We start from the raw sequence: 18,751 nt of genomic DNA on the forward strand, positions 1-18,751 counted from the left end.
TGGTGTTTTCATCATTTTGCTTTTGTGCATGGTGATCATGGTGTGTGCATAGCCAATTTATCTTATTTTGATCCCAAAAATAAGAAAATAATCTATTTCTATCAATCTCTCTCAAAGAAATGGCTCAATTCTATCAATTTCCCTTTTATTTGAATGACGAAAAAATTAATAAATTGGTAAGTTTCGATAATGAGTGGCATATATTCAGAATGCAGTTGTTATCCATTTTCTAATATTTTAATGAAAAATTCCTAAAAAGGAAAATTAATAATAATAGAGTCCCTGCACCTGCGGCAAAATAATTGATGTGATACAATTACCGAGTAAGAAGAAAGAGAGAGAGAGATGGCTATAAATTGGTTTAGAGCAGTGCCCAAATTACGATATTCAGAGCCCGAATTCATCAGGTCACACGCATTCTCGCCCTCTTTCTCACCTACCAAAAGGGCCTTCTCTGGAAGTGGAAGAATAGCAACGGCTTTATCATCTTCTTCTTCTTCAATGTCCTACGCAAAGGAGCTCGCTGCTGCCAAAAAAGCTGCCTCGCTCGCTGCTCTCCTCTGCCAGGCAATACTCTCTCTCTCTCTGATTTCATCACTTTTTGTTTGAGAGTTGACTTTAAGAATGGAAACCCAGAGCATAAATTGTCGATTGAGTCCGCTTCGAATTCGGAGATGATAATGTAATTTGCGACCAACCAAGAATGCAAAACATTTGTTTGAGCAAACCCCATGTCTAGAATTTGCCAATTCTTTAGCCATTTAAGCATTTATTGGACAATGAATTCGCGGTTGTATTTGTTTACCATCTCCAAGAAACAGAAAGTTTGTCTTTCAACCCAGATTGTTCATTAAGTAGATCCATGGCCAATGTATGAATGTGTCTACAAGTGAGTATGTGACTCGTGTCTATACAACTCTGAGGAATAAAAAAGAGTATCTTTGATGTGGACACCACTATAATTCAAGTGTGATATACTATATGATTTTATAAGGAGCTCCAGGCGAGAAATATTCCTTTTCTAAAGTCATATGAAGGGCACATTGAGAAATATATAATCCCGTCTTATAGCCTTATAATGTCTGTTGTCGTATGAAAATTGTTTCCCTTTGTCTTACGATTTGTGAGTTAGCACTGAGCACTGAAATTATCATTGTTATTTTTCATTTCTACTACTCTTGTAGCAATATAATATGTCATCCCAAGTTGACTTCTGTTATCGGTTTCCTCTGCTTCAGAAGGTGCAAAAGGCCCTATTGCAGTCAGACGTTCATTCAAAATCAGACAAAAGTCCAGTAACAGTGGCGGATTACGGTATGTTTACAAACTCTTTTGTTGATGATTGTCTTTTACAGTTAATCTGTTTATATATATATATATATATTGTTTTTTCTTTTTCATTTGGGGGTGTTTTATAATGAATCAATCATCTGCAGTTTGCTTTGAACCTATCTTGTAGCTCCACACTATGTTTTTTGTATTGCACAACTTTCTACTAATTCTCTTTTTGAAGAAAAGAAGTTTAATTATTTTGTATTACTAAATTGTCACTGCTGGCAAGATTCAAATCCATCGACTACTCATGCTCCCCCACCCTCCACCACTTGAACTAATATGTCAGGGAATTCGGTTTTCATTGGATGTTTCTTGAAAAAAGGAAAAGAAAAATTCTGCTCATATGTTCTTGCATCTAGATAATATCTTTGATACTAGGTTTTCTTGCCTGGCGTATAAATCTGTCAGGCTGTATTTCTTTGACCAACATTTTAATGTGAAATATATATCTGGTCCCGAACCATTAATTGAAAACAAAGATAAATTGTTCATCACATTTTTATAATATTTTAAGAAGAAAGTAATTACTTGTGAATAATGAAATGAAATATGTGTCATCTGGTTAATATGCATTGAGAAAGTTTGGAAGTAAAACGTTGCAATACTACTTGGCTGGAAGTAAAGTTTCACTGGCAAACAAGTCTTTACATAATGGAATTTTTGTTCATGATGGAAGACCATAAATTCTGCACAATTATCCACAATGTTGGTTAACCAATCATTGACATTTAAGATGATGTTGAGTCTAGAGACTCCAATGAGTCTCTTACCAAAAGAACTGAAAAGTTACTTTCTTGTTACTTAGACAGATTTTATTGTGGAAAATATTTGAAACAGCAGATTTCTTACAATTAACTGTATGTAAATATAAAAGGTTGGACACAGTATGCATTTAGAAAATTTGCCTTAATATGTTGGCCTCAAGAATACTTTTAAGTCACTGTAGAAATTTTACAGGATGACAATAAGGCCAGCAATGCTTTATGGAATGAAATGTCGGGCGGTCAAGCACAAACACGCACAAAAAATGAGTGTAGCGGAGATGAGAATGCCTCGTTAGATGTGTGGGCACATGAGAAAGGACAGGATTAAGAATCAGGATACGATGTAAGGTAGGAGTGGCTGTAGTTGAAGATAAAACGAGAGAAAATCGGTTAAGGTGGTTTGGACATGTGAAACGAAGACCTACAAATGCTTCGGTTAGAAAATGCGATTTGAGCATCAGGGAACAAGAGGTAGAAGAAGACCTAGGAAGGCTTGGAAATAGACTTTAGGAAAAGATATGAAGTGCTTGGAGCTAACGGAAGACTTGACACAAAACCGAGCTCAGTAGCATTCTAGGATTCATACAGCCAACCCCACTGAGTGGAATAAAGCTTTGTTGTACGGATTATGGATTGTGGGTTCAATACTTGCATCATGAGTATTCACCTTGCTCTTTGTATGGTGACCATTGAAGTCTGGATGTGCTTTGTGGCCAAGAATTTCAAATGTCTAGATATATGAATAGATGACGAGAATAATTTAATGCTTGTCAAACTTACATCACCTCAAACTTTCTACCGTCTCATTAAATGTTTCCCAAAAGTAGTTTTCATTCCATTAGTTGGTATGAAAGGAAGTCAAAATTATTTGCTATACTAGACATACATGTCTGTATAGAACAGTAGAGAAGTAAATGCAACATCTGCACAGATGTCCATTTAATTCCTTATCCTTTAATGCACTGCAAGAAATTCTATATACTTTTAAGTTTTCCTCATCTGCCTCACCATGGTTAGTTTGCTGATGGAAGGTTGATATGATGCCCTAAGAAAGAATTTTTTGTCACATCCAGATTTTAATTGTCAGGTTGTCTGGGCCTGTCCATAAATTTTCTCTTGCACACGTGAATGGTTATTATTACTTAAAATCGGCCATGATTATATCATAATTCGTAGTATAGACACTCCATTTCATTTTTCCATGTTCCACGGCAAGCTTTTATTGTTTCTCCCCCATTTTTATTTGGTTTTACATTCAATCTATGCTACCCTTGAATGTTCTGAAAGTGGAGCATGTTACGTTTCTATCAAAATGACTAGGTCCCTTAATTGGATTGCCCATAAGCCCCAGTGTTTTTGTCTCCACCTAATACCAAAAGCAGATGCTTGGAATGTTTTATAATTTTATTCCTAGAAAAGTAGAAACAGTTGTTTGACATATAATTGAAACTCTCATTGCAATTGTCATATTTCTTATTGTTTCACTGTCAACAATCATTAGTTTCTATTTATAGTTTTATATTCATGATATCTGATAATGCTTTTTAGTCTGGATGCTGAACCCATGATTCAGTCTTGAGAGACAAATCACATACACTAACTCAGAAATTAGGCTGAATATGAAAGCAACTGTAATTTTTTTAATATTTTTTTTTTTTTTGTCAATATGAAAGCAACTGTGATTGACTGCCTCTTTCTTTTTATTTTATGAACCTGTGATTCCCAGGTTCACAGGCTATTGTGAGTTTGGTACTGGAAAGGGAAATTCCTTGTGAATCGTTCTCGCTTGTGGCCGAGGAGGTGAGCATGTACTGTTTTGCTGATAATTTGACATTCAGATTCTGGGTTTTTTCTCCCTTGAATTGTTAATCCTACTTCTAACTTTTAAATCTCTTTAGGACTCGGGAGATCTTCGGAAGGAAAGTGGGCAGGAAACACTAGGGCGCATAACAAAACTTGTTAATGATACTCTTGCCAATAGTGACTTTTCCAGTGTTTCTAATTTAACCACTGAAGATGTGCTCAGAGCTATTGACAATGGGAAATCTGAAGGTGGTTCTAGCGGCCAGCACTGGGTTCTAGATCCCATAGATGGAACCAAAGGGTAAGCTTCTGAACATATTTTAAGAGCTTTTGTCATCGGTAAGATGGACGTCTCTTAAGTCATTAGTTAAGAAGAATGCTTTCTAAAGGTCCATTCCATTTAAAGTTGTAATTTTTGATGATTTGGAGATGATGTGACCATTTTGTTCTGTACCCATTTCATTTCAAATTGATGAGTCTATATATGGTACTTCAATATATAAGTATGCATGGTTTTTTCACTTTTGTTTTTGCATATTATATATACGGAATTATCTCAAAGCTATTAATCGTTTTCATCAACATGCCGAAGTGTCAGGCTCCTGGTGTACGACCATGCATTGATTGCATTCTTTTAAACTAAGCAGTAATCTTTCCATTTGGAGTGCAACAGAAGCCTTTCCTTGGCTATTCCTTTATAGAACATGGTATCTTTTCCATTAACTGATCATTTCTCATCTCCGTTTTACTTTTTCTTTTTTAATGTTTCTCAAGCACCTTTTCTTTTTAATACGGCTATTTTCATTTTCACTGTGTTCAGTTTTGAATTTAAAATTTAGGATGTGAAGCAAACTGTCTATTTCAGATGTTATTTGGTTTCCATCACTAGGAGCAAGTCACCATGCAGAAAAGTTTGATACTTAGTAAAATTTGAAATGTGAGAGATAATAAGCATTGTGATCAAGTTGGTTGTTAAGGAAGCCCCACATACTCTCACACACACATGGGTCCAATGGTCTGAACTGTCTAAATTTAGATCCCTTTTAAGAACAATAAATGCAAAACAGAGAAAAAAAAATAGTAAAATGTTAAATCATTTGACCATTTAATTGTTGTGTGGTTATAGCTTGTTTGTTTGACTACTCTTCCCCTCCTATGTGATACATGGGCGTCAACGCTAGACCTTATTCCGACATTCCTTTGTATTTCTCATCAAACAAATAACATCTTATTATCCAACACTTCAGTTTCATCTGATTTATTTGATCAAGTTTAGGTGACTAAATGATTTCAGATGTAGTTGATTTTATGTAAGATGATCCTTGAATAAAGGATTAAGAAGTGGATGGTTTGGATCATTAAATCCACTGTGGGTTGGCAGTTATTATAATTTGCTGAAATTTTATTTGGTAGCGTGCAGCTTGTTTTAGTATTAGTTTATAGTTTTCTTCTTTGATTCATTTTTATTTTTTGTCAAACATTTTCTTTGATTCACTTGCTAACCTGTTTTCTGTAATGATTTAATATGCTTATGAACCTGCCATGATAAATAGCTGATTCTGCTGTAGGTTTGTTAGAGGAGATCAATATGCCATAGCATTGGGATTGCTGGATGAAGGAAAAGTTGTGTTGGGTGTCCTGGCCTGTCCGAATCTTCCTCTCGCATCCATTAGTGGCAATAATCAGCATTCTTCATATGATAAAGTTGGTTGTCTTTTCTTTGCTACAGTTGGTACCGGAACATATATGCAGCCATTGGATGGTTCTTCCCTGATAAAAGTTAGCACTTATAGATAACTCGTTGCATTCTTTATTTGAACTGGTTTCACAGAACTAATGTTATTGCTGTCCTTCAGGTGCATGTCAGCGCTACTGAAAATCCTGAAGAAGCTTCGTTTTTCGAATCTTTTGAAGCAGCACACTCCTTGCATGACTTGTCTAGCAGCATTGCTCAGGTACTGTGTTTGTCTTTTCCTCTTAAACGATTTCTGTTGTGTGTATTTTCTATTGAATATTGGTAGTCAAACATTATTTTGTGAATAGAAACTCGGTGTCAAAGCCCCGCCAGTAAGAATTGACAGCCAGGCAAAGTATGGAGCACTTTCCAGAGGAGATGGAGCAATATATCTTCGTTTTCCCCATAAAGGATATCGTGAAAAAATATGGGATCATGCTGCTGGGTGCATTGTCGTGACTGGTAAACTGTTATTTCTTCTGTTATTGTATATCAACATAGCTCTTGGACCATGCTTTATAGAATAGACTGTAGGCTGCGACCTCCGAGCCCTCTCAGGAGGATGAATTTGTAAGTGTTAGGGATGTTAAGGTGTGGACCTTTGGATGCAATGCAATCGTGCAAATGATATTTGGATCACACATTCCTAGAGGCTGGTATGTTTAGACATGTCATTTGAAGCTCATAGTTGTGGATATATATTGTTAGGAATTTAGATAGAAACCTTAATCCTAAGGCCTAAACCCAATATATATATATATATATATATATATATCCCTACATCAGTTATGAGTAATGTATTCAAAGCATGAGGTGTGGGTGAGGCGTCCGAGGGATAGCCCAGCCTAGGTGTGAGGCGAAACCTCATGGGACCTAAATTTTTCAATATATATATATATATATATATTGAGCGTACACATATATTATATTAAAAAAAGAAGAAGATTATTAATCAATAATCACCTTGAGCACACACATATATTATAAATATATACACATATACACATATTTTATATATATATATATATATAATTGAGGATGAAAAGAACAATGAGCACACATATAACAATGCACACATACAGCACACACATCCATTATATAAAAAAATAAAAATCAGAAAAAAAAGGCAGAGAGACGATAGTGCAAGGAAGAGGTATAAGGCAGTTAAAACCCTACCCAAAATTTAGGTAAACAGACGCCTGGATGCCCGGAGGCATGCCTCTGCCGCCTAGGCGGCTCTGGTGACGCCTTTCGCCCACTCCCTCAAAACAGAGACGGCAACCCTCATGCCCAGCCTCAGAGGGCGCCTAGGCGCGCTCTGAGGCAAGCCTTTTAAAACATTGGTTACGAGCTGAACAGAAGGGGCATTTCTCTGTTTTCAAAAGGGGATTCCTGTTGATTTTAATGCCCTTTAGTTGATCTTGTTTATCGATAGTCTCAAGTGTTATGCAAACATATAAGATGATGCTATGTGAAACATATAAACAATAAAGTAAACATGCAATACACGAACACGAAAAATTTAGCGAGGTTTGGCAAACTTTGCCACTCCTCGTGTAATCTCTCTTGTGAAATCACCTGCACTATGCATCATTTATATAGTTAATGAGGAAACGAATGTGAAGCCTGGCCTATATAAAGGGCTTTAGGGGAGTTTTCTGTTGTTTAAAATGTGGTGTATCAATAAAAAGATAAGAAATAGGAGATTAGAGAAAAGGTTTTTTTTCCCTTTTCTGTCATGAGCAAGACCGCTGCTACCCTGGGTAGATTGGTACTGGAAGTCTCTATGGATAGAAGATTAACAATTCTTCCATGGTACATTACCACTGTGTTTTGTCATAAAAAATAAACGGTTAGATGTTGCATATAAGGATCTAATGGGTCTTGTGACCATCTGATCTTTGCATAAAACCCGTACCATTGAGTGGGACATAACAGTGTAGCCGGACCCGAAGATTAAACCATACAACTTACCTTATGTTGGATTCAGTTAGGTTCATTCTGTATTTGGGTCAGGAAAGAACAGATGTTTCATGAAATTACTTCATTAATTGTATATTTACCCAGTCACTTCAAAATTGCATGAGCAATCTTCTGAAAGTATTCCTCTCTTAGGAATCGTTGAGGAAAACTCTATTTTTATCCTTGTAATAGAAAAAGCTACTAATTCAAGAACAAGTTGATATTTTTCTTGTTTTCAGGATACAGTCTTAGGGTTTATTTTGGAAAACATTTTCTGCAATTCTGACACTGGTTTTTGAATGAAAATTTTCAGAAGCTGGGGGTGTGGTCGCAGATGCCGCGGGGAACCCATTGGATTTCTCAAAGGGGAAGTATCTTGATCTTGATACGGGCATAATCGTCACAAATCAGAAACTAATGCCATTACTATTGAAGGCAGTTAAAGAATCCCTGGACGAAAAAGTTTCATCTCTCTGATTTTTTTTATCAGGGCAATAGTAATTGGAGGATCTTCAAGGCAACGTTCCTAACAAATGCTTTCAGAAGCAATAACGTTCAGCGTTTGTATTGTGATACAGTGTTTTCTGTGTAGGATATTTGTCCTTTCACTTGCCTTATTGCTGTCCCGTATGTTTTTACATGATATTATATACGGAATTGGTTTATGCTTTAAAGTTTAAACCGTGTTGTTACTTATTTTTACTTGTGAATTTGACTTGATATCGGCCGTTATCGGTATGCGTGCAATATCCTTGTGTACCCTGCCGCTTGATGGCCTGGGTCCTTGTTACAATTTCTTGGCCATCTCACAATGTTGGTATATAGCGTGATGTTGGGGTAATCGTATGCCACTAGTTTTAACTCATCCATCGAGCATTGCTCGTGATTTATGATTTGTGATTTGGAGTAAAATTCTTCGGGTGACCCCGAGGGGGGCAATGTCGTACGTGTAACTCATCCATATCACTGCATGTTTTTCTATGCAAGTTATCCCAAGGAGATGGTGTGCTAGATGATGTGGCAGTGGGGATAGAGAAATGTATTTAGCGATTTTAGTATCTCTAATTTTTTGTGTCTTTAACTGACATATTAAATAAGATAGTATTTTGATTTATTTCGGCCTACCAAATTATTTACGCTTTCGCAATGTTTTTTTATGTTCTATCGCTAACATGTGTTATAATGTTGCGTTTGACGTCATAGTATTGCGTGGTTGATAAGTCGTGGCATTGTCACGTGCCCATTTTTGAGTCGTGACATGCACACCCAACCCAGCCCCCAAATTTATCAGGATACCCAAACTGCCACCAAGTCGAGGGCAACCCAAATCACTTAGATAATTCTAGCTTCCTCCTGCCCAACAATATATTTACCTTTAATACAATATATTTAATTTCAATACACTTGCCAAACAAAAATAAGGTTGCAATAAAATTGTTGGTCTAGTGACTAGGGGTGGGTTCGGTTTCATTCAGTTTGATTTTTTGCCAAAATCAAAACTGGTTCGGTTCGATTTTCTTTCGTTTTTTTTCGATCGGATTTTTTTTTTCCGTTTGGTTTTGTTCGGTTCGGTTTCAGTTTTTTTTATTTTATACAACTTGATCTTTTTTTAATATGAAATTTAGAAAAGAGGCTTGCATTGGTAGACTAATAATAAGAAAATGGGAAAAGTGGGAATGTAGTTGTACATATACAAGATCATAGAAACCAATCCTATTCTATCAACAATCTCAATTGCAAGGAAAAATGATCACAATAACCATTCCAAAAGCAAACAAATAAAGAAGCTCTTCCAAGTTCCATAGCCGTCCAAAACTTTCTTCTATAACCAATGGAATATCCTCCCTGAATGAACCAAGTATGCTCTAAACTTGGCAACAAAGTTTCACAAAAGAAACATCATGGGCAAACATTCATAAAATGTAAAGGGATTGGGTTTGGTTAGGTTCGGCTTAGTTTTCGAACCTCCAAAATCAAAACGAAACCAATAAAGTTCTGTTTGGTTGGGTTTATCCCTTTTCGGTTTGGTCTTTTTTCGATTTTCGATTTTTCGATTTCGGCTCTGTGTTCGGTCCCCTTTTTTTTCTTCAGTTTTCAGTTTTTTGAACCCACCCCTACTAGTGAGCAATTTGTCGGGTCCCATTAGTATTTTCCTACACTTCTGACACACCTCAACCCCAATAACACAAGTTACAAGACCATGATGTGTTGACCATCACTAAATTGACCATGTGATCCCACCTGGAGATGACATCACAAGCCAACTTAATGACGTAAGGCATAGAAAGATATTTATGATGTGCAAAAATTTGAACAAAGTGTTCATTATTTATAATCCAAAACTGCTATAGAGTTCACTTATCAACCTCCCACTTAGGGACACAAAATCTTGGGATTAAATCTTGTTATTATCACATCACATTAAAGCAGCTAGAAGTTTCACACAACAATAAACACATAAAAGTGCAGTGTTGTGCATAATCAAAAGTATGACCATGCAATTATTACAATAAAGATAAAACTGCAGTAAATGAACCATCACCATAAGTCCAGAGGATGAAAGCCTAACTGCCAAGCCCACTCATCACCACCGGTGTTTTCGTTATTCTCACTACGTCTTGAGGGGTCGACAAAACAAAATTTAAGTGGACCAGTTTTACCTCATCAAGATCATTCCAATATAATAATCTTCGTTTTGAAATCACAAGTATAGTAAAAACTACATACATAATAATACTATAATAATAAGAGTCAAGATCAATTCAATCTTGCTCATCATATCAAAGAAAGTACATCAATCACAAATATATATATATATATATATATATTGGAAGCAGGTGGAATGGCATCTACCTAATCGATATCTACTGTCTACTAGAAAATTCTAGCCTCTTCTAGGATAGGAAATGTATCTGCAATAAACCCACGACCATACCTAGCTATACGATATGTATGGTAATCATGTGGTGAAAATGAATCACCAATGATCTCAAGATATCATTTAAGTTAAATAAGTTAATAAGCCTCGTTGAAGATGAACGATAGTAATGTGCATCAACATATAAATAAATAACGTAAAACATTTAGTTTTTCGAAAAGGTCCACTCACAGGTAAGAAGAGCATTTATTGTCAACATGCTCCTTGTTATAATCTTTTTAGGGGTAGGCATGGAACGGGTTGGGCCGAAATTTGGAGGAACTAGACGCTACCCTATTTAAATTGTAACGGGGCGGGCCAAGGTAGGTAAGTGTGTTGGAAATATGCCCTGAAAGTCAATCTTTGGAAGAAACCTTTCAGGACAATGAATTGATGTATATATGACTCTTATACATCGGAAGGCAAAGATACTAATTAGGACTATCTCAAAGAACAAAATATGTCCTAAATAGTGAATCCATGGACAATGGATCGATGGAAGAAGTAACCTAATGATGTTAGATTACAGAGACCTTCTTCTCATAACCATCATGTCCAAAAAGGTTCCTGGTCATAAGGATTGTCGGAGGGATACTGACAATCCATAGACTGGTACATACTATGTCCGCTTCAATTGGAAGGATGGAAAGTCTCATCCCATTCGTGTAGCGACACTAAGACAAGCATGTAGGTGCTCATTAAGGGAATGAGTTCACTGAACACAATCGAACGAGAGTACTTGCATGGAGGTCTACTCACATGTCAAGCAAGTAACTCTAATGGTTGGAATAATGTAAGTAATCCTTTGACCTGAGGCATCGTCGTTGTCTTGTGGTTAAGTACTTAATCTTTGATTATGTTAAAGTCATTCCGTACGCGAGTGTCCAAGGCATCGTTGGGGTTAAGCCACTTAGCCATGAAGGCAAGTGAATGCGCAACAAGGAATCTCTAATCCTCGATAAGAGAGGATGAATACTCTAAGATATGATTCGGGAATCTTCGGCCGAAGTATCGAGTGTAATAAAGGAAAGCGTTCCTATACGTCTCAAATGAATCGTATAAGAAGGAATAATCACATTAGGGGTTTGACATTATAAATCCATACCCTAGTGATGTGATTGAGAGTATTGTTTTAGAGAAGGATCGAATTACATTGTAATTCCAGCTGAATAGGTTCTCCGAATAAACTTCTACATTAGCTTGGGTAGCCATGATATATGTTTAGATGTCACTCATGGCTTGTGAGTTCTTCTAAGATGATTAAATGTAGTCATCAAAGAAGAAGGTGAATTAAAAGTAAGTTTTAATTCACTAAGTGGATGGATTAAATATAATCAATTGGATTGGTGCCAATCACCTCACTGCCTTGCTAATTAGAACCTAAAAGATTGTTCACCAATACACTCTTGTAGTGAGTAACTAATGGATGATGGAAATAATTAATTGGATTAATTAAGTGTTTTGATTAATTTAGAAAGTCTAAAGAAATTATAAAAGCGATAAAGATCGTTTTGGGCTTAAAGAAACGTTCGGGTTTAATTAGGCCCATTGGGCCAAAACCCATTGGGCTTTTATTCAAGCATTGGATGACTTGAAATAATAAAAAGCCCAAAGCCCAAACCAAACACATATGGCCGGCCAAAGAGAGGGAGAGAGAAGGTCAATTGTTGACTTGTTTCTTTATGTAATAAAAGGAACATTATAATGAAAGAAGAGTTAGTGTGTTTAGGTTGTTCAAAACACAAAAAAAAGAGAAAATAATATCAAACTCTCTCTAAAAACAAAGGGCCGGCCACCATAGGGGGTATTAGCTAATCATTTTATCACCCCTTTGGATATTTCCTTCATCCTTCTCACTACACTAGTGGGTGAGGATCTTTAGAGGTTTTCAATTTTGGAAACTTGAAGAGGACCTAGGAGCACTCATTCTCAACAAAGTGGAGGAGGCAAGGAGGGAGGCTAGGCTCAAGGAGTTCAAGGAGCAAAGAGCTTGGAGGTGGTCAATCCTTGGTCTAAGATCTAGATCAAGAGGTATAAAACTACTCCTAAACTTTGTTCTTCAATAAATTGTTTTGATGCATCATAAATAAACCTATGAATCTTGAAGGGGATTTTCATGACTAGAGCTTTGATATTAATTGATGACATGCTTCCGTTGTTTTCGTATATAAATTTTGAATTGTATATGCATGCTAGTCAATAGAAATCCCACATAAATCTCATATTTTCCCTTCAAGTGGTATCAGAGCCAAAGGTTTATGTATGATGTGTCCTTTTAGATTTTATGCATATGGGTTTTAATTTTATGTATGTCATATTATTGCTTCATTCAAAATATGTTTATCTTTTGTTTTTTCAAAGTGTTGAAAAATTGTAAATCAAAAGTTGAAAAGGATATGCAAGAAAAAGTGTTTTTGATGCATGAATGAAGTTTGAGTTTAAATTGTTTTTCATTCAAAATATGTTTATCTTTTGTCTTTTCAAATGTTGAAAAAGGTGTATCAATAGTTGAGAAAGATATGTATGCAAAAATGTTTTGGATGCATGAATGAAAAGAGGGTTTAGAAACAAAAATTTTGGGGTTTTATTCCTCAAAGGGGGTTCGGCTAAATGGGGATTTTTTGTTAGTGTTTGTGTTTTGTTTTGAACCTCACACACACACTTTGAAGCTAGAAAGTAGTGATCTTGTCACTTTTGTTTTTTGGGTTTGAAAAATCACCAAGAACATACAAATCTTGAAAATATGTTCATGGTTTTGTTCTTGGTGTTCATGGTTTGGTTTTTGGTGAAAATGGTTTTACATGCATTGTTTTGTGGTTATGGATGATGTACATACCATCCATAGCCTACACCAAAATTTAAATTAATACCTAGACTTGTCTAGATATATATTTCCATCACCCTTTTTTTCCCTAAAGTCCTTAAAGCAAAAATAAGTGACAAACAAGATATATTCTTTTTCTTCTTTATGTTGAAATAATGCAAGGTGGGTGAGACCTACCCACCTTCCCCTTAATATGGCCGGCCATACTCAATGGTTTACCCACTTGAGGGTCCTTTTGTAATCATGAAAAGTTTGGTTTTACTTTTAGTATTTATGGTTTGACCCCTAACTTTTTCATATTTGCATTTAGACCCCTACTATTTAAAAATTGAAATGTTTGATTTTAATTTTGTTTAATGTTTAAACTCATCATTGAATTATGCCCATATGCACTAAATCTAATTGTTTATATGTTGCATTCCATTTGATTATTTAATATGATTAAGTAGTTAGAAAATGGGTGACTATGGACTTATGCCTTAAACGATAATTGAGCTATGAGATAAGGCGCTAAAATCAAATTGTTTGAACCTTGGGAATGTGTTTTAATTACTGTTTCAATTGGACCTTGTCACGTTTCGACATTAATCTATCTCTCCCTCTTAGTATGTGTAATTTGTAGGAATTTGTACAAATCGGTTTGTAATTCTTATTACTTCTTAATCTCTTTTAGTTAGTTGATTCCCTCTAGTGCTAGACTAGAGTTTCTTTAACTATTGGTAAGGAGACATAACTAAAAGAGGGTTTTGACATGAGATTCAAGATTAAATGGGTCCAACGCCCTAATAAGCAATGAATGATTGTCTTTCATTTCTAATGGCTCAATGAAAATGTTTTAATTGGATTGAAAAGCACGTAATTAAAATGACACAACCTCCCCGAGATCTTATTCAACAATGTTGGCTCGTTGTTGCAATAACCCAATAAGTCCATGGTCATCCAAGAGCCTAAGATAACTATAAAGTCCAATTTCAAAGGATTGCAAAAACCGTAGTAGTAGTAGTTACTTCCAATATTTGAAAAATTCGTTTTTGATATTGATTTGTTTTTCTCAAAACAAATAGTGGGAGTATCATACACTACTAAACTATAATGATTTCAATTAGTAGTTATATATATCTCCAATATTTTGAAAAATGTTTTGATATTGATTTGTTTTATGAAAACGAATAGTGGGGATATCATACACTACTAATTTCATTAACTTTGGACTAGTAGTTGTAATAGGACAATTTATTTGAATATGTTTAAATAAATAAAATTGATGAGACCTTAAAATCCCTCAATCAAATACAATATTAAGTTGAAAGCGTAAGAGTGCTTTGAACATTGTTTCGTGGCCTTCCACCATGGTAGGCTCCAATCGTTTATGACTTGTACACCGCCTTCACCCTATCATGGGGGAGTGCAAAGTGCATGCTTATATTCAGGAGGAATCTATTTAAAGACATTTGATGTGGTGAAAATAGGCAACGAGTGTAACCAACATCGTATCATCGTGAGGTTATACTTGGACCCCTATCTAAACCGGCATGGTGGGTAAGAACTTAACTAAGAAGAAATGGTGCCAACATCGTATCATCGTGAGGCATTATTCTCTAGAGGCCAATAAGATAGGTAATCACAAGAGGTTGTTGTGAATGGGTAAGTGTACCCTCTCATTATTATTTTTGCTAGTCGACATCGTATCATCGTGAGGTGGGCTTGGTAATAGTGAGCCTCCTATAACCTGCTAGGAGCTTTCTTTGAAATCTCCCGGATTCCATCTTGAGGGATATGGAATTTGCTAAAAATGGTGGGTGGTGTCATTCGGTTTAAAGACCCGAATCGTGTGACTTAATCAACAATCAAACTAATTTATTTTATTGTTTATGTATTTAGATATGGTTGGAAGCACGTTCGCGAAAATACTCGACAAACATTGCCTAGAGGGGCATAATTTCCCAACCTGGTATTGTAATGTCAAGATTCTCCTAACATTGGAGAAGATTATTTACGTACTTGACAAGCCTCTTCCTGACATACCTCTTGGCCCTGAGGCCACAGAGGATGAACGTGCTAAATATGACAAGCACGTTGATGATGATACACAAGCCAAGTGCTATCTGTTGGCTTCCATGAATGAGGAGCTACAGAGACAGCACGAGGGCATGGACAGTGCATTTTCCATAATACTCCATTTTACGGAGTTATATGGTGAAGGGACGCGCAACCGTCGCTTTAACACTGTTTGTGAACTTGTGAAGACCAAGATGGTCAAAGGGGCTCCAGTGCATCAACATGTACTGAAGATGATAGGATTCATAGAACAACTGGAGAACCTAGGTACTCCACTTGACGGGGAATTGGCCCAGGACTTTATATTGGCTTCTCTTCCTGATTCATTTTCGCAGTTTGTAATGAACTACAACATGAATAAGATGGATCATACTCTCTCTGAGTTACTAAATATGTTAGTAACTGTTGAGAAGACTATGAAAGAGAACGTTGTAGGGACTGTTGCAGTAGCCTACAACAAGCCATCCTCTTCCAATCCTAAGCCGTATGGCAAAGGAAAGGGGAAGGAGATAAAGTCTCCCACTCCTAAGCCGAAAGGAGGAGTGAAGAAAAAGAAAAAGGCAATGGAGCCCAAGGGGACTTGCCACCACTGTGGAAAGGAGGGGCATTGGAAGAGGAATTGCAGGTTATACCTTGCAACTCTTAAGGACAAGCCACAAGGTATGGTTTATGTTCTCATCTTCAATTCTAATTGTTAGATCTTCTAAATATTTATATTTGATATAAAGTGCTAATCACTTGTATAATTGTATATAGGTGGAGGAGCTAAGTAGAAGAGGAACAAGCAAATAAAAGAGTGGAGAAGGGTTCGGTCACCATGTTTTTGCTTACTACTTGGGAAGTTTGTTTAGGCATTTAAAGATTGTCTTTAAACTTTCTTATTGTGTTAAGAACTTATTATGTGGCTTCATATGATGGAAGACCACTATTAATGCCTAAATGTTTGAAGGTACTTAAATAAGTCTCTAAATGTTTAGAGCTAATTCCTTTTAAGTTAAACATTGTGAATGTTTGTGTTATCATATTAATGTAATGTGATGAATGCCTTCTAATATATTATTTCCTTAAAGTAGTGTTATGAATTGAATATTGTCTTGTTGTATCCTAGTTGAGATACAAGATTTATATCACATTATAATGATATAAGTAATAAGAAAAACGTTTTCTATGGTTATCACTTAAAACACAATAATCAAGGTCAATCTTGATTCAATTAGTAGTTTTGAACAACTAATTGGGCATTCTTAAAAATTGTTTTAAAATGTTAAGTGTGTTAAGTGATTAAAACCAAGAAAGAAGTGTCTAAATCTATAAAAAGTTTAAAGATTTTAAACACTTAATAACAAGGCATCAACTTAATGAAGGTTGAAACAAATGAGCTTGAAAGGTTTTAAAGCTACTACACAATGTCCTCTACTCGTATATTCCACGTTTATACATTTTTGAATGTATGAAATTATTTCTCATTAAAGTCATAAGAAATAGTGGGAGGTGTTAAAATGGATATAAACTTGAATATGATTGGTTTATAGTTGTCTAAATAATAATAGTATTTGACTATTATTAAGAGTTTGTAATTTTAATTGTTAAAAGACTCAAGCTCTTCAAAACGTTAAAAATCTATGTTGTGTAACATTCTAAAGAATAGTCTTTGAATGTTGGTTTCGTCAACCTAGCATAAAATGGTTATATGTTGGAAGTTGTCCATCATTCTCTTTTATGAGAACAAGCTAATAACAAAGCATATGGACAAGTTGATGAAACAAAAGGGAATAGTTTCAAAATGAGTCACAACATATAGTTTAACAACAAGACAATCCAAATTCATCACCTCATGGTTCAAATTCGTCACCTCATGGTTCAAATCATAAAATTTAATTTAAGAAAGCATTTTCCTATATGATAGAAAATCATTTTCATATGTGTCATAAAATCACAAAAGGGACACATGTATGGACTTGTGAGTAGATATCCAAAAGTGAAAGACCATGGGTTATCACTTTAAGATATTACTATACCCCAGGATCAGAACCAAAGCAACTGATAGAGTATTATTGCCTTTAAGAAAGGAACATCAAAGTGGGACTTTGGAAGCGTGCATTCACTTAGGTTACGAACCAAAGTGAAAATAACCCATTTTAACAAATGGAACTTCATAATGGATGAAGTACTAATCATATGAATGTATTGTTAGTATCATACTACAATGGTCTCAAGGTTGGAGCAAAGTTTGTATAAAGTATACAAACAAAATATATGTCGATATATTGTTTTAGAAACTGCTTCAAAAGGTGTTTTGAAAGGAAGGGGTTCTTTTAGAACCAATGATTGAATCCAAACCATAAGGTCGTTAGTAGGATACTACGACATAATGGGGCGAAAGCTCAAGCCATGGAATCAAGGTCTCATCAAAGTATTCGAACACAAGAAAGAGACATCATCAAAATGTTTTGGAAACATTTGATAAGTAAATCCCTTTTAAATTAAAAGGTGATTAATACATAACCAAGTTAACCTACGAGCATAAGCTCACTCAACTAGCATGTATAAGATACACTAGTGATTGACTTTAGTGCAAGTGGGAGATTGTTGGAAATATGCCCTGAAAGTCAATCTTTGGAAGAAACCTTTCAGGACAATGAATTGATGTATATATGACTCTTATACATCGGAAGGCAAAGATACTAATTAGGACTATCTCAAAGAACAAAATATGTCCTAAATAGTGAATCCATGGACAATGGATCGATGGAAGAAGTAACTTAATGATGTTAGATTACAGAGACCTTCTTCTCATAACCATCATGTCCAAAAAGGTTCCTGGTCATAAGGATTGTCGGAGGGATACTGACAATCCATAGACTGGTACATACTATGTCTGCTTCAATTGGAAGGATGGAAAGTCTCATCCCATTCGTGTAGCGACACTAAGACAAGCATGTAGGTGCTCATTAAGGGAATGAGTTCACTGAACACAATCGAACGAGAGTACTTGCATGGAGGTCTACTCACATGTCAAGCAAGTAACTCTAATGGTTGGAATAATGTAAGTAATCCTTTGACCTGAGGCATCGTCGTTGTCTTGTGGTTAAGTACTTAATCTTTGATTATGTTAAAGTCATTCCGTACGCGAGTGTCCAAGGCATCGTTGGGGTTAAGCCACTTAGCCATGAAGGCAAGTGAATGCGCAACAAGGAATCTCTAATCCTCGATAAGAGAGGATGAATACTCTAAGATATGATTCGGGAATCTTCGGCCGAAGTATCGAGCGTAATAAAGGAAAGCGTTCCTATACGTCTCAAATGAATCGTATAAGAAGGAATAATCACATTAGGGGTTTGACATTATAAATC

The 18,751-nt window shown here is 35.7% G+C and overlaps 1 protein-coding gene across 1 annotated transcript; it reads left to right on the forward strand.

Moving 5' to 3' along the window:
- The first annotated feature begins 303 nt into the window (after positions 1–303).
- On the forward strand, positions 304–8,327 carry LOC103927135 (SAL1 phosphatase). The gene is made up of 8 exons (XM_009336031.3): positions 304–567; positions 1,239–1,314; positions 3,826–3,899; positions 3,998–4,203; positions 5,471–5,681; positions 5,759–5,857; positions 5,946–6,099; positions 7,913–8,327. Exons 1-8 carry the CDS (start codon positions 346–348, stop codon positions 8,074–8,076), a joined length of 1,206 nt encoding a protein of 401 aa, XP_009334306.2. The 5' UTR covers positions 304–345; the 3' UTR covers positions 8,077–8,327.
- Positions 8,328–18,751: the final 10,424 nt, after the last annotated feature.

This window comes from the organism of the source record quoted next, unplaced genomic scaffold (assembly GCF_019419815.1).
Source record: "Pyrus x bretschneideri cultivar Hongxiangsu unplaced genomic scaffold, Pyrus_bretschneideri_v1 Contig124, whole genome shotgun sequence".
NCBI classification, from domain to species: Eukaryota; Viridiplantae; Streptophyta; class Magnoliopsida; order Rosales; family Rosaceae; genus Pyrus; species Pyrus x bretschneideri.